This window comes from Arvicanthis niloticus, chromosome 25 (genome assembly GCF_011762505.2).
Source record: "Arvicanthis niloticus isolate mArvNil1 chromosome 25, mArvNil1.pat.X, whole genome shotgun sequence".
Classification (NCBI taxonomy): domain Eukaryota; kingdom Metazoa; phylum Chordata; class Mammalia; order Rodentia; family Muridae; genus Arvicanthis; species Arvicanthis niloticus.
In genome coordinates this window covers 19934109-19947140 of record NC_133433.1, presented here as the reverse complement: position 1 = coordinate 19947140, position 13032 = coordinate 19934109, and the positions used below count along the sequence as shown (strand labels likewise).

Here is a 13032-nt window from a genome sequence, read left to right as displayed (position 1 = left end):
TGTTACTGTCTGTCACTGCATCCTGCCTCCTATGTTACTGTCTGTCACTGCATTCTGCCTCTTCAGTCCTCCCTGGACTTAGGGTCTTTTGTTTACTTTCTCCATAGAACCTATTTTTGCAAGTCACCTAAGTCACATGAAGGTGAGACCTGGGCTTCTGTGTACTGATATTCTACATTCTTTGCTTCTATGGAGCCTTAGTGAGATTTTAAGGTATTTGGGGTAGCAAGATTGCTCGGTGGTTAAGAGTGCATACTGCTCTTCCAGAGAACCCAAGTTTGGTTCCTCGAACCCACACCGGGTAGCTAGCAGCTGCCTGTAACTACCTACAGGGGATCTGACACCTCTTCTGGCCCCTGGGGGACCTGTACTCACATGCATGTACACATACATGCACACGATTAAAAATGAAAAGACTATGAGGTGTGAACACCCTGTGTTGATTTCTGCTGGAACCCGCTCTGTGTTGATTTCCTTTCCCACTGCTCTTTTAAGGCCAGCCCTGCCTTACTTTTCTCCTTTTACTTTTGCATATAAACATTTCCTTCTTTATGTGATAGAGTTTGAGTTATTGTTTTTTTTTTTTTTTTTTGCATTTTATTTATTCTGCTCCTTTTAGGGTAACATCAGAGACGAAGGATGCAAGGTGTTTGTTCTAGCATCTTTTTTTAAATGGATATTTTATTTACATTTGAGATGTTATCCCCTTTCCCCATTCCCCACCACCCAGAAACCCCCTTATCCCATCCCTCCTCCTGCTTCTATGAGGATGTGCCCCCACCTACCCACTCCCACCTCCCCGCCCTCAAATTCCCCCACACTGGGGCATCCAGCTTTCATGGGACCAAGAACTTCTTCTCCCACCTATGCCCGACAAGGCCATCCTCCCCTACATATACAGCTGGAGCCATGGGTCCCTCCCTGTGTGCTCCCAGGCTGGTGGTTTAGACCCTGGGAGCTCTGGTTGGTTGATATTGTTGCTCTCTCCATGGGGCTGCAAACCCTTTCAGCTCTTTCAGTCTTCTTTCTAACTCCTTCATTGGAGTTAGATCGGTTCAGTGGTTAGGTGTGAGCATCTGCCTCTAAATATGTCAGACTCTGGCAGACCTCTAAGGAGACAGCTATATCAGGCTCCTGTCAGCATGCACTTCCTGACATTCACATCAACATCTGTCTTTGGTGATTGCACATGGGATAGATACCCAGGTGGAATGGTCTCCTGACGGCCCCTCCTTCAGTTTCTGTCCCACACTTTGTCTCCATATTTGTTCCCATGAGTATTTTGTTACTCCTTCTAAGAAGGACTGAAGCACCCACACTTTGGTCTTCCTTCTTTGTTCTAGCATCTAAAGACTGGAAGTTTAGATAAGGACTTTAAAGGAAAAGGGAGGAGTCCCTGTGGTGCTGCTGCTGCTTCTGTAATAGCAGTGTTACTGTTGTCCTTCAACTAGAAAAACAATCCAGGATCCTGCTTTAAAACATATGTAATGACGTTTTGTTTTTGTTTGACAGAGTGATTTTGGTATCCAACTACAGACAAACCTTGAATATCTTAGAAGAAGTTTGCAAGCGTCACGGATATGCTTGTGCAAGACTTGATGGCCAGACACCAGTCTCTCAAAGGCAGCAAATTGTTGATAGTTTCAATAGTACATACTCTACTGATTTTGTTTTTTTATTAAGTTCAAAAGCTGGTGGTGTGGGACTTAATCTTATTGGAGGATCTCACTTAATTCTCTATGATATCGATTGGAACCCAGCTACTGACATCCAGGTAGGAATTTTTACGAATTAAGTCGACATTCTGAGTGCCCAGAAACACAGCTGTGCTGAAGCTGTGCTGATAGTTGTTAGGAGGTGGCCCTGGTCTTGTATCTGGCACTGTACTGCTTCCCACCCACCTCATGTGGTGTTAGTATTAGTAGCCTGTGTTTTCTCTATGTGGAGAGGTGGGGATGTGTTCTCCTTCCAGCATGAGAACTCAAACCCACGCTTCAGGTCACACTGTACAGCTAACTTGCAGGGTGTTGGTGAGTCTGGGGAGGACATTATGGATGCTATGATGGATTTGTGGAGGCTGCAGTAAGGCTACAACATTAACTTCTTTAGGAAACTTTGTGGAGAAGACCAGGATTTTTTCAGTGTACAGACTACTTTTATGTATGAGGTTTTAACAGATAGATTTCTACCTCAGTTGGTATTTCATTATGGGATCCTGAGACAGCCGTGAAGTTTTGTGGTTTACCAGGCCTCAGAGAACTGAGGAAAGCAGCTATACTCAGTTACTATTTTACAAGGATACTAAAATCAGCTAATGTGTAAGGCAGAGTTCAGGAGGGATCAGGCAGAAACTCTATCCATCTCTCCCCACAGAGCTGTATGAACAGTATTTAATTCTCAGCACCGATGAGGGACAGTAACCACAGGGGCATTCCCAGCCAAGGCACTTCACCCAAGGTTTGGTGTCCAGAGCTTCTGCTGGGAGTTGGTTCTGTAGCGTTAGTGCCTCCACCACAGCCTGAGGAGTCCTTCGATCCGATCGTCTTCCCCTCCAGAGGTCACCACATGAGCTGGGTGTGGTGGTCAGCATGAGGGAGATGAGGATGGTGGTAGACATACGACTGAGCTGAGTGTGCATGCAGACCTAGTTTCAGTAGGAGAGGAGTAGGGAAAGGGAATAATCCTGACCTCAAGATCTAGACTGCCCAGGGGCAGAGAGAAAACGGGCATTTCATGGTTCTGTAAGTGGCCTCTGATTTGTTGGTCTTGGGAGTGGCACTCTTTGAAATGTTTATTTCACAAGTTAGTGGATTTTCTTTTGTAAGCTTTAATCAGTGGGTACTTTGTATGGTAGATGTTGATGGCCAAGCATTCTGGTGTTGTTCTGTGCCTGGTAAGGTTTTCCCTTTTGATAAGGTCGGGATAAAAGACAGTACACATGGTCAATAAGAGAAGAATGCAGTAACAGGCTTCATGGATTAAGGGCATTGGAGGCAGCCATTCTGGGATAGTGGGCAAGGTATAAATGCCAACCCTTTGCCGAAATAGCCTGCTACACACAGTATCCCAGTTAATCCTCTCTGAGAGCCTAAAGTGATTGCAGATACCTTAAGGAATTTTCAAGGGTGAACTATTAGCTTCTGGGACCTTGCATGCCCAGACTGCTTGGTTCTTTGTATCTTGGCTGTCCAAATTTGCTTTCATGTTTCATTAAGATACCCATCTCACTGTTGCATGGCCCTTCTGCGGCTACTTCACATGGCTCTATGAGTGCCCAGTCTCCCTCTCTGAACCCAGGGTAAGGATGTAAAGAGGGCATGTGTATGCCAGTCATGCCATGGTATGTCTGTGGAGGTCAGAGGACACCTTGTAGGAGCCGACTGTCTTAAGACAGTGTAGGTTCTAGCTCACACCAGATTATCAGGCTGGTGTTCTTACCTCCGGGCATCTTGCTGCACTCTGCTTGTTTTTTGACTATTAGTGAAATGCAGAATTCCCCATAGTAAAGTATATTCCCGTGGATCGCTTATGTGGCAAGGGCCATCGGCTTCTACTGTATTCAGAACTCTTCTTTTGTCTAGGCTATGTCTAGAGTATGGAGAGATGGTCAGAAACATCCTGTGCATATTTACAGACTCCTGACTACAGGTAAAAAACCTCCACCTCACAAAAATTTATCTCCTTAATTTTTTTTTGTTGTTGTTAGTTTGTGTTTCAATATCTGGAATGTATTCTTTTATCAGATAATAAGTAACAAACATGTTTTATCAGACCCAAATAATAGACACAAGAAGGAAATCTAATGGATGTTTTCTTCCCAGGGACAATAGAGGAAAAGATATATCAAAGGCAGATCAGTAAGCAGGGCCTTTCTGGGGCCGTCGTAGACCTAACCAGATCATCTGAACACATCCAGTTTTCAGTGGAAGAGCTTAAAAACTTGTTCACATTACACGAAAATTCACAGTGTGTTACCCATGACCTGCTTGACTGTGAGTGCACAGGGGGAGAAGATCACACCGGTGAGTTGTATGTTGATTTCATTACCTCAGTATACATTACTTGTGTCTGAAATATTTAAAGAGTAGTTAAAATGTCTGCCATTTGCATGTACTAGTTTTCTTCATCCCCTGGGTTGTAGGGCAAGTACCAGGTATTCACTTGAGAATGTATTCAGTAGGACCTTAAGCTCAGTTTAGTTTTTTATTTCTGAATCATTGTGAAAAAATTCACTATGTCGGCAAATCTCTCAAAGCCTGATAGAATGGCTTCAGAGTAAGAAAGATGTTTTAAAGTTTTATTGAAATTTCATAAAAATCTTATACTTATTAGAAATACATATTGTTTGTCTAAATCATGTAAGATTTATTCATAATGGGGCAAGACTTTGAGGTGCTTAGAATGATCACCTGTGCCTCTCAGTAGTTGGACCATGAGTGTTAAGTAAGCCTGAGAATATCTGTCCTTACAGTTAGACCCTATTCGCAGGGGGACTAGGTGAGAGCAGGAAGTGAGGAAACCGTGTCCAGGGATGGAGGGTCACTTGGTAGATGATGTTGTTGGGGGCTGGAGAGGTGACTTGGCAGTTAAGAGTATTTGCTGCATGGTCATGAGGACTGGACATTGGATCCTAGCACTGTGTAACAGACTAGGCATGTGTTTTGTATACATGATACATAAAGTGCAAACACAGAAATTATAAAATAAGTCTTTAGAAGATAAAAAATATTTTTAAGTTATTTATTGATATTTAAGTTATTCTTTTTTAACTTCTTAAAGGGAGGAAGGAGTTTGAGGTGTGCTTATGGTGTAAGCACTACTTATATATGAAATTCTCAAAAACGAAACATGTTCAAACATATTAAATTGATGTACACACATATACAGATAAACACATTAAATCATGTACACATATTCATATGTTATACAATTTTTTTTGTGGTTTTAGAGATTGAATCTAGAGCTCTGAACATGCTGACTGAGTACTCTGCGCGCTGAGCTACAAGCCCAGCCCAAAGCTAGTGTTTTATGTAACATATAATCTAGTTTATATAAATTTACATATTCTAAAATTTATGTTGCACATACTAGAATTAATAGATATGATTATGCATAATCATAATTATATTTCAGTTATATTGATATATTTCTATTTCTTAGGGTAGATTTTATTTTACTTGTTTAGTTTTTGAGACAGGGTTTTATTCTGTAGCTCTGGCTGGTCTGGAATTTATATGTAGACAGGCAAGCCTCCTTCTCATAGGTCGTAATCTTAACCCTGCTTTAGGAGTAGATTTAAAACTTTAGATAAATATTTTCATTTTTCTCTTCATGGACATTGGTCTTACTATGTACTTTTTTTCTGCTTTATTTTGTAAAACTTATCCTTTTTTTAAAAAAATTTTTCTTTTTAAGTCATGTTCTTGTTAGGTAGCCTGGGATAGCTTCAAATTCTCTTTGTAGCCCAGGCTAGCCTTGAACTCAGAGATGCTCTTGCCTCTGCTGGGATTAAAGACATACTCCATCACCTCCCAGCATGACTTAATGATTTTCAAACTTATTTTCTTTTAACTTTTTAAAAAGTATTTATTTATTTTATGTACGTGAGTACACTGTCACTCTCTTCAGACACAACAGAAAAGGGCATCAGATCCCATTGCAGATGGCTGTGAGCCACCATGTGGTTGCTGGGAATTGAATTCAGGACTTCTGGAAGAGCAGTCAGTGCTCTTAACCACTGAGCCATCTCTCCAGCCCCAAACTTATTTTCTAAAATGGTTTTTAACCCTTTTTAAAAAATTCAGTTCTAAGCATATATACACAAGTAATATTAATAAATTTAGCCCGTGTTACGTGTGTGTGTGTAGCAATGGTTATTATAAAAGAGGCCGTAGATTTCAAAGTGAGTGGGATGAGAGAGTAGTTGGAGGTGTGTGATGTAGACACGATAAATCACTGCAAGTTTTTAGGGAGAGCAATCTGCAGAGCCGAGTGAGGTCCTGCCCCGCTCAGCTGTGTCATCGTACATTGTATGGATGTATAATCATTTATTTACCCACCACACTACCATGTGTAATTAGTTATATACCTTTATTTACACACCCTTTCCCATGCACCACACTACATGTGTAATTAGTTATATACCTTTATTTACACACCCTTTCCCATGCACCACACTACATGTGTAATTAGTTATATACCTTTATTTATACACCCTTTCCCATGCAGTCAAGTATACATTTGTCAGATAACTTATTAGTGTTACTGTAATTCCGGCTGCAGAGGTTGTGATTGCTCTAGCCTCCTTGGGCGCCTGTATTCACATGCACACACCTGCGTGCAGACACACAAACCACTTAATTAGAAAATAAAAACAAATCTTTTCAGAAATCTTACCTGACTTCCTGAGTGCAGCAGTCTTTGTGGCTCATGTCATAGGGAGCCAGTTCAGAGTCTGCTGGTGTGCTCCCTGCAGGAACTAAGGAAATTGATTGATGGAGTTCGGATCCAGATGTTTGTATTTGCAACATAGAAAAAAATAAACACAGAACTTGTCTATTTATTGTTGCTGGAGATTGGACCAGAGACCTTAGGCACACAAGACCTTAGGCTCACTTACCCGTGACTCCACCCAGCTCTGTTCCACGGTCCTTACCTAATATACTGTGTACTTGTAAACATTTCTTTGGGAGATCATTTGTCTGATGTGTGTCTCTCTTACTAGACCTTAAAGCTGTTGGATCACGATTGTAAAAGGGATGAATGGTTGATTGGTCTGAACTACGGTGATCAGATGTGGCACATCACATGACTCTGTATGTATGGGGTATCTGCTCTCCAAAGGGTCTTACTGTTTATTAACTTATTTCAGATGATGCGCTGGAAGGCCCTGTCACCTCTAGACAGTGTCAGCTCGGCCCTCAGAAGTCTAACTCCTTGAGACCTCTGTCCATGTCACAGCTGAAGCAATGGAAACATTTTTCTGGAGACCATTTAAATCTTCCAGACCCATTTCTTGAAAGAATAAGAGAAAATGTGTCGTTCTTTTTCCAGAATATAACCAACCAAGCTCCTGCAATCTAATGAAGGACTACTTCTAACATTCCTTTGTTCCCCTTAAAATTAATATAGGAATTAAATGTAATTTTGAAAAATGAACAAAATTATTTAAATTATGATAGTGAACTTTGTTTCACAATATGCCTATTTAAATATAATAAAAGCTGAGTTGTTTGCTTTCTTGTGTATATCCTTAAGTGTTGAAATAAACTATGTGCTGTCAGTACTCATGTGCTGTCCTGTGTCTGCTCATGCTCTGCACGAGTCCATGATCGATACACGTCCTGTGTCAGCGGTTTAACTTGCATTCCCTGATTGCCAAGGCTGCCTCTCACTTTCCGCAGTGTGTATTGGTTGTTTCTTCTTTTGAGAGCTGTCTATATAGTTCATTAGCCTGTTCATTGATAGGATGATTTAGGGTTGGGGCTTTTTCTGTTTCGTTTTTGTGGTCCTTTATCCTGGATATGACTCTCCTGAGGTGTTGTAAAGATCTCATCCTACAGGATGTCTTTACTCTAGTGATGGTTTCCTGAGCTATGCTCAGGGCTTCGTCTCTGTGTTGCTTTTACAAGTGGGAGTTTAAGAAGGGACAGCAGGGCAGGAATAGGAGGGTGGTTGAGCTGGTGAAAGCTATATCTTGGAGCCGCCGCTTCCGACATATTGTGGGCACACACATTGTTTCCTGTTAAGAAAACCCCTTTTTTAAAAAAAAAGGGCTGGAGAGATGGCTCAGTGGTTAAGAGCACTGACTGCTCTTCCAGAGGCCCTGAGTTCAATTCTCAGTAACCACATGGTGGCTCACAACCATCTGTAATGGGATCTGATGCCCTCTTATGGGGTGTCTGAAGACAACCACAGTCTATTCATATACATAAAATAAATCTTTAAAAAAAAAAGAAAGAAAGAAAAAGAAAACCCCTGCCTGTGCCTGTGTCTTGCAGGGTCTGTGCTTCCCTCTAGCAGTTTACACAGTTGCAGTCGTGATTTTAAATAGATTTTTGTGCAGAGTGAGAAAGATGGATCCAGTGGTGTTCCACAAATGGAGACTGTAAGTGTAGCAAGTCTGAAGGGAAAGGGTTTCCCTGCAGAAGTTCTGCTCCAGCTGCCTGCAGTTTCCCCAGCAGAAGTGTTGCAGCTCTGCTCCTAGGAGAGGCTTCGTCAGTGCAAGCTCTGCTCTGAGCAGAGGATTCCAGCTCTGCTCTGAGAGCTGTCTTGGCAGCCAGGAGCCAAGGAATACAACAAAGTCACAACACACAACAAACTTCACATTTATTGGAAGGGAAAAACCCAGTTTTTTGAGGAGGGTGGCTGCCTCTGTTTGGGAACTAAGCAGAAAACAGTTTATGTAGGATTTCTTAGGGGCAGTGGTGGGGGGCTTTCCAGAATGGAGATTGGTGGGTTTTCAAGTGCAAAGCTTGGGCTTTTTACTGTGTGGGGTGGGGCCAGAGTCTGGCAGTTATGGCAGGTAAGAGTGTTCTGTGGGTGGAACCTGGTGGCTGGAGGACCTGAGGAAGGGCCTCTAGTGTGCCTTGAGGGGCTTCTGGCTTCTGGCTTCTGGCTGGTTCATTTGTTTTGTGCCAGTATCATGATTTTGTTGTTGTGACTGTGGATGTTATATTGTGGTAAGGATTGCCTGTGTTATTTGGGGCCTTTTGTGCTTATCCATATATTTTAGGATTCTTTTTCCTAGTTCTATGAAGCACACTATTGGGCTTTTAATGAGATTGCATTTAATCTGCAGATTGCTTTTGGTAATTCTACCAACCCATGCTGGTGTCTTTCCATCTTCCAGTAAGTTTTTCAATTTATTAATTTTTTTCGGGTGCCTTAAAGTTTTCATTCTAGAAATTAATGCTGGGTAGTTTTGTTGTTTTGAAACTTTTGTAAATGGGACACTCCCCCTATAAGTGTTTCTGTTCTGATGGGAAGATGTCCTATGACTTGGAAGTCCAGGAACCACACAGCTCTGAGAAGCCTCCTCAGCAGAGGCATTGCAGCTCCCAGGGGAGGGGATCCCCAGCTGAGCTGAGGACTCAGGAGCCTGAGCCCCACTCCACTTCTCCTTCTTCTCTTCTCATCATTGCTTCTTGTCTTCTTCCGATGAGAAGGTCACACCAGGTAGTACATCTCATAAAAGAGATTTATTGGGAGGGTTCAGGGTGTGGTGGGATGAACCCAGGGTTGGCAGTCTGCTCCCCCAGAGGGAACAGAGGCAAATTGAACAAAGGGCAGAGCTTTGCAGGGCAGAGATGTCCAGAGTGAGGACTGGTGGGATTTCAACTCCTCGGCTTGAGGAACTCGGGGATTGTGGTTTTTTTTTCACCCCCTCTTCCTTCATTAGGTTCCTGGGTTAGGATGGGAAGACCTTCCAGGCTGCAGGGGGCTTTGGCTGCAGTGCCTTCGCTCCGGGAGTGAGGGGAAACCGCTTTGGGAGGCTGGAGAGGAGGTTCTGCCACCATGAACAGCTCCTGAGGTGGGGAAAGGAGGTGCAGCTGTTCTGACAGCCCCTATAGGTGGTGCCTTATGGGCTGCAGGCTGGAGTGGGAAAGAGGCACTGTGGCTTTGACAGCTCCTGTGGTGGCCACTCAGGGACTACACTGCCCTTGATTTCTTTCTTGATGAGTTCATTATTCTAGAACTTGATGCTGGCTTTTGCTTGTGAGTTTTTTTTTGTTTGTTTGTTTTTTTTTTTTTTTTTTTTGACAGTGTCTCATGTCCAGCCTGGCCTCTACTTGCTATGTAGCTGAGGATGGCTTTGAATAGCTAATTTTTTGCCCTCTCAAGTGTTGGAATTACAGGCATAAACTACTAATCGAGTTTATATTGTGCTAGGAATTGAACCCGGGGCTTTGTACATGCTATGGAGATAGGCTACCAACTAAGGTAAATTCCTCAGCCTCTGCATGCTGATTTTGTGTTTTGCTACTTTTTTGAAAATGTTTATCTGATGCAAGAGTTTTCTTTTTAAAATAAGGTTTTTTTTGTTGTTGTTTTTTTCCAGAGCTAAGAAGATAAGATTAGTAGATAATGTTTACTAGTATTTTTTAAGCTACAATTCTATCTCTGCCCAATCTTAACTCTTATCCTAAAGATATAGTCTCGTGTGTCCAAGAAGAGGCTGAGCTTCATGAGAGAACCTGTGTTTCCTGGGTAAAAGGCTGAGTGATATGGGAGCCCAGGGTGGTGGAGCAGGGAGATGCTAAGGTCTCTGGGACTCAGAAGCATTTGGACTTTACTAGGCCAAGGACTGTGGGGGTTTAGACTCACTTCTAGATATTGAGAGGCCTCTGTTGACATTGGAGTTACATCTATAAAACATTCTCTTCTGTTCTCCAAGTCATTGACTCTGCTGTGTGGCACGTAACACATTTTTCTCTTAACTGACAACTTGCTTTGCTCTTCCCACTAGGCTGAGCTCCTTGAAGACAGAGACTTCATTTTGTTCATGACTGGTTCTATCTCAGGACCATCTGTGAGCCAAGCCACGCAGCAGCCGCCTAGAACTTGAATGACGATGGATGTACTTCCTGTCCTCTTTAATGGTCGGTTGGCTTCTGTGCTCATAGATTTAGTTTTAAAGTACTAAACTGATATCTGAGCACAGAGCCATGTCCCACACCATTAAAAAGGCCAAGAGGAGACTGTGAGACGTTTCACAGGTCAAGGCACTTGCTACACGAGCCTGAGGCCCACTTGTAGGTGGCAGGAAAGAACTGACTGCCCATGCATGCGCACATACAGTTAAGGGATGGCCTTGAGTCACAGAAGAGACTCTGGACTTTTAAACAGTGTTGAGACTGAAAGACTATGGGGACTTCTGAATTTGGATTACATGCATTTTATATTATGATGGGGCCATGTATTGCATCTTGATGCTTAAGGTTGCAGTCTGCCATGTCTGGATAGCTGCTCTGAGCTTGGTGCAAAATGGAGGACTCCTTTTTCTTAGCAAGAGTTCCTTTTCTCTGCTTGATACGAGGAGCCTTACCTCCAATCTTCCACCTGAGGAAGTCACATATTCCTTGGCAAACTTACAAGTGTAGCTTCCTTTTTCTTTCTTTTTTGTTTTTTGTTTTCTTGGTTTTTTGAGACAGGGTTTCTCTGTGTAGCCCTGGCTGTCCTGGAACTTACTCTGTAGACCAGGTTGGCCTCGAACTCAGAAATCTGCCTGCCTCTGCCTCCCAAGTGTGTGGTGCCATCACTGCCTGGCTTCCTTTTTCTTGATAAGAACCTGCCCAGCAAGTACCTGGGATTCCTGGAATGCCTCTCCATACAAATAAGGTGTCCACAGTGCTTTAACTCCAGCCAGTGATCCACATTCATCCTGAATACTCCTTCCTACGCTTTAAGGTTCACATATAGCCTTTGTTTACCCCAGATAAAGTGCACACGAGCTGTTTCGCTGAAGATCATCTGAGAGAGTTGGTTCATTGAGTATTGTCCAAAAGAGCTCTAAAACTAAAATCCTCAGAGAAGATCCCCACCCTCACCCAGCACTCATCCCCAGCTGGACCTAGATCCTGCTGACCCCCACCTGTTCTGGACCCCCCTTCATCCTTCCAGCTTAGTGTGCAGCTGTGCCCGGACACCCTGAAGGACAAAATGGAGGACGTGGAACCATGGCTGGTCCCCAACACGCATATCACAGCCACGACTCTGTGGGGACCATGGGGTAGAAATGTTCCCCATAGGCTCAGGTATTTGAACACTTGGTCCTCTGTTGGTGGCACTGGGGGGTGGGGGGGCGGTATGGGGAGCCAGACCAACTCAAGACTTTCTCAGGGCTCAATGAGAGCACAAAGGGAACTTCAGTTCTGTATTTTTGTCCAGAGATAGACTTGGCAAGGCCAGTCTAGGGCTACAGCCAGTTTCTTTTAGGAATTGTCTTAGGGTTTCTGTTGTGTGAAGAGACTTCATGACCACAGCACAGCAACTCTTATAAAGGAAAACATTTAATTGGTGCTGGCTTACAGGTTCAGAGGTTTTATCTCTTGTAATCATGATGGGAAGCATGACAGCATGCAGGCAGACTTGGTGCTGGAGAGAAGCTGAGAGTTCAATACCTGAACCCAAAGGCAGCAAGAAGTGACAGTCACACTGACCAGGCTAGAGCTTCTGAGACCTCAAAGCCCACCCCTTATTGACCTTAGTGAACCCCAAGAAAGCCACGCTTACTCCAACAAGGCTACACACCTAATAGTGCCATTCCCTGTGGGCCTATGGGGACCATTTTTATTCAAATTACCTTAAGTATCAAGTGTGGTTTCTGGGGGCCAGATTCTCTCCCCTGGTTTGTGATTGTCGGTCCTTAAGCAGCTGTGTCTGAGGTATCCTATGTTCTCTTTGCCGACATTATCTGATTTAGCTTTTTTCTGACCATGGCCACTGTCTTCCTGCAAATAGTATGTATAATGCTGTACTTTCTTTGTTGAGACAGGGTTTCTCTGTGTAGCCCAGGCTGGCCTCAAACTCAGACATCTGCCTGCCTCTACCTCCTGAGTGCTGGGATTAAAAGTGTGTACCACCATCACCTGGCTGATGCTGTACTTCTTAGTACTTGGTGTCTTAGTCAGGGTTTGTATTCCTGCACTAAACATCATGACCAAGAAGCAAGTTGGGGAGGAAAGGGTTTATTCAGCTTACACTTCCACATTGCTGTTCATCACCAAAGGAAGTCAGGACAGGAACTCACACAGGGCAGGAACTTGGAGGCAGGAGCTGATGCAGAGGCCATGGAGGGACGCTTACTGGATTGCTTGTCATGGCTTACTCAACTTACTTTTTTATAGAACCCAGGACTACCAGCCCAGGGATGGCACCACCCACAATGGGCCATCCTACCCTTGATGACTAATTGAGAAAATGCCTTACAGCTGGATCTCACGGAGGGATTTCCTCAAGGGAGACTCCTTTCTCTGTGATAACTCCAACTTGTGTCAAGTTGACACACAAAACCAGCCAGTACACTTAGCA

The 13032-nt window shown here is 43.5% G+C and overlaps 1 protein-coding gene and 1 long non-coding RNA gene across 5 annotated transcripts in view; both read left to right on the top strand.

The window, feature by feature from the left end:
* The window catches only part of Rad54b (RAD54 homolog B), a 62439-nt gene extending 55201 nt beyond the window's left edge, over window positions 1-7238 (top strand). For all 4 annotated transcript variants that reach the window (XM_076924177.1, XM_076924176.1, XM_076924175.1 and 1 more), the window contains 4 exons: window positions 1513-1774; window positions 3582-3648; window positions 3822-4022; window positions 6872-7238. In XM_076924177.1, coding sequence (XP_076780292.1) covers window positions 1513-1774; window positions 3582-3648; window positions 3822-4022; window positions 6872-7083 — 742 coding nt within the window. In that variant the 3' untranslated portion in view covers window positions 7084-7238. The remainder of the gene's footprint in view (window positions 1-1512; window positions 1775-3581; window positions 3649-3821; window positions 4023-6871) is intronic.
* Window positions 7239-8568: 1330 nt separating this feature from the next.
* Window positions 8569-11737, top strand: LOC143438391 (uncharacterized). The gene is made up of 4 exons (XR_013107256.1): window positions 8569-8681; window positions 8801-8850; window positions 10469-10601; window positions 11623-11737. It is a non-coding gene; the product is annotated as an uncharacterized LOC143438391 (long non-coding RNA).
* The last annotated feature ends 1295 nt before the right edge of the window (window positions 11738-13032 follow it).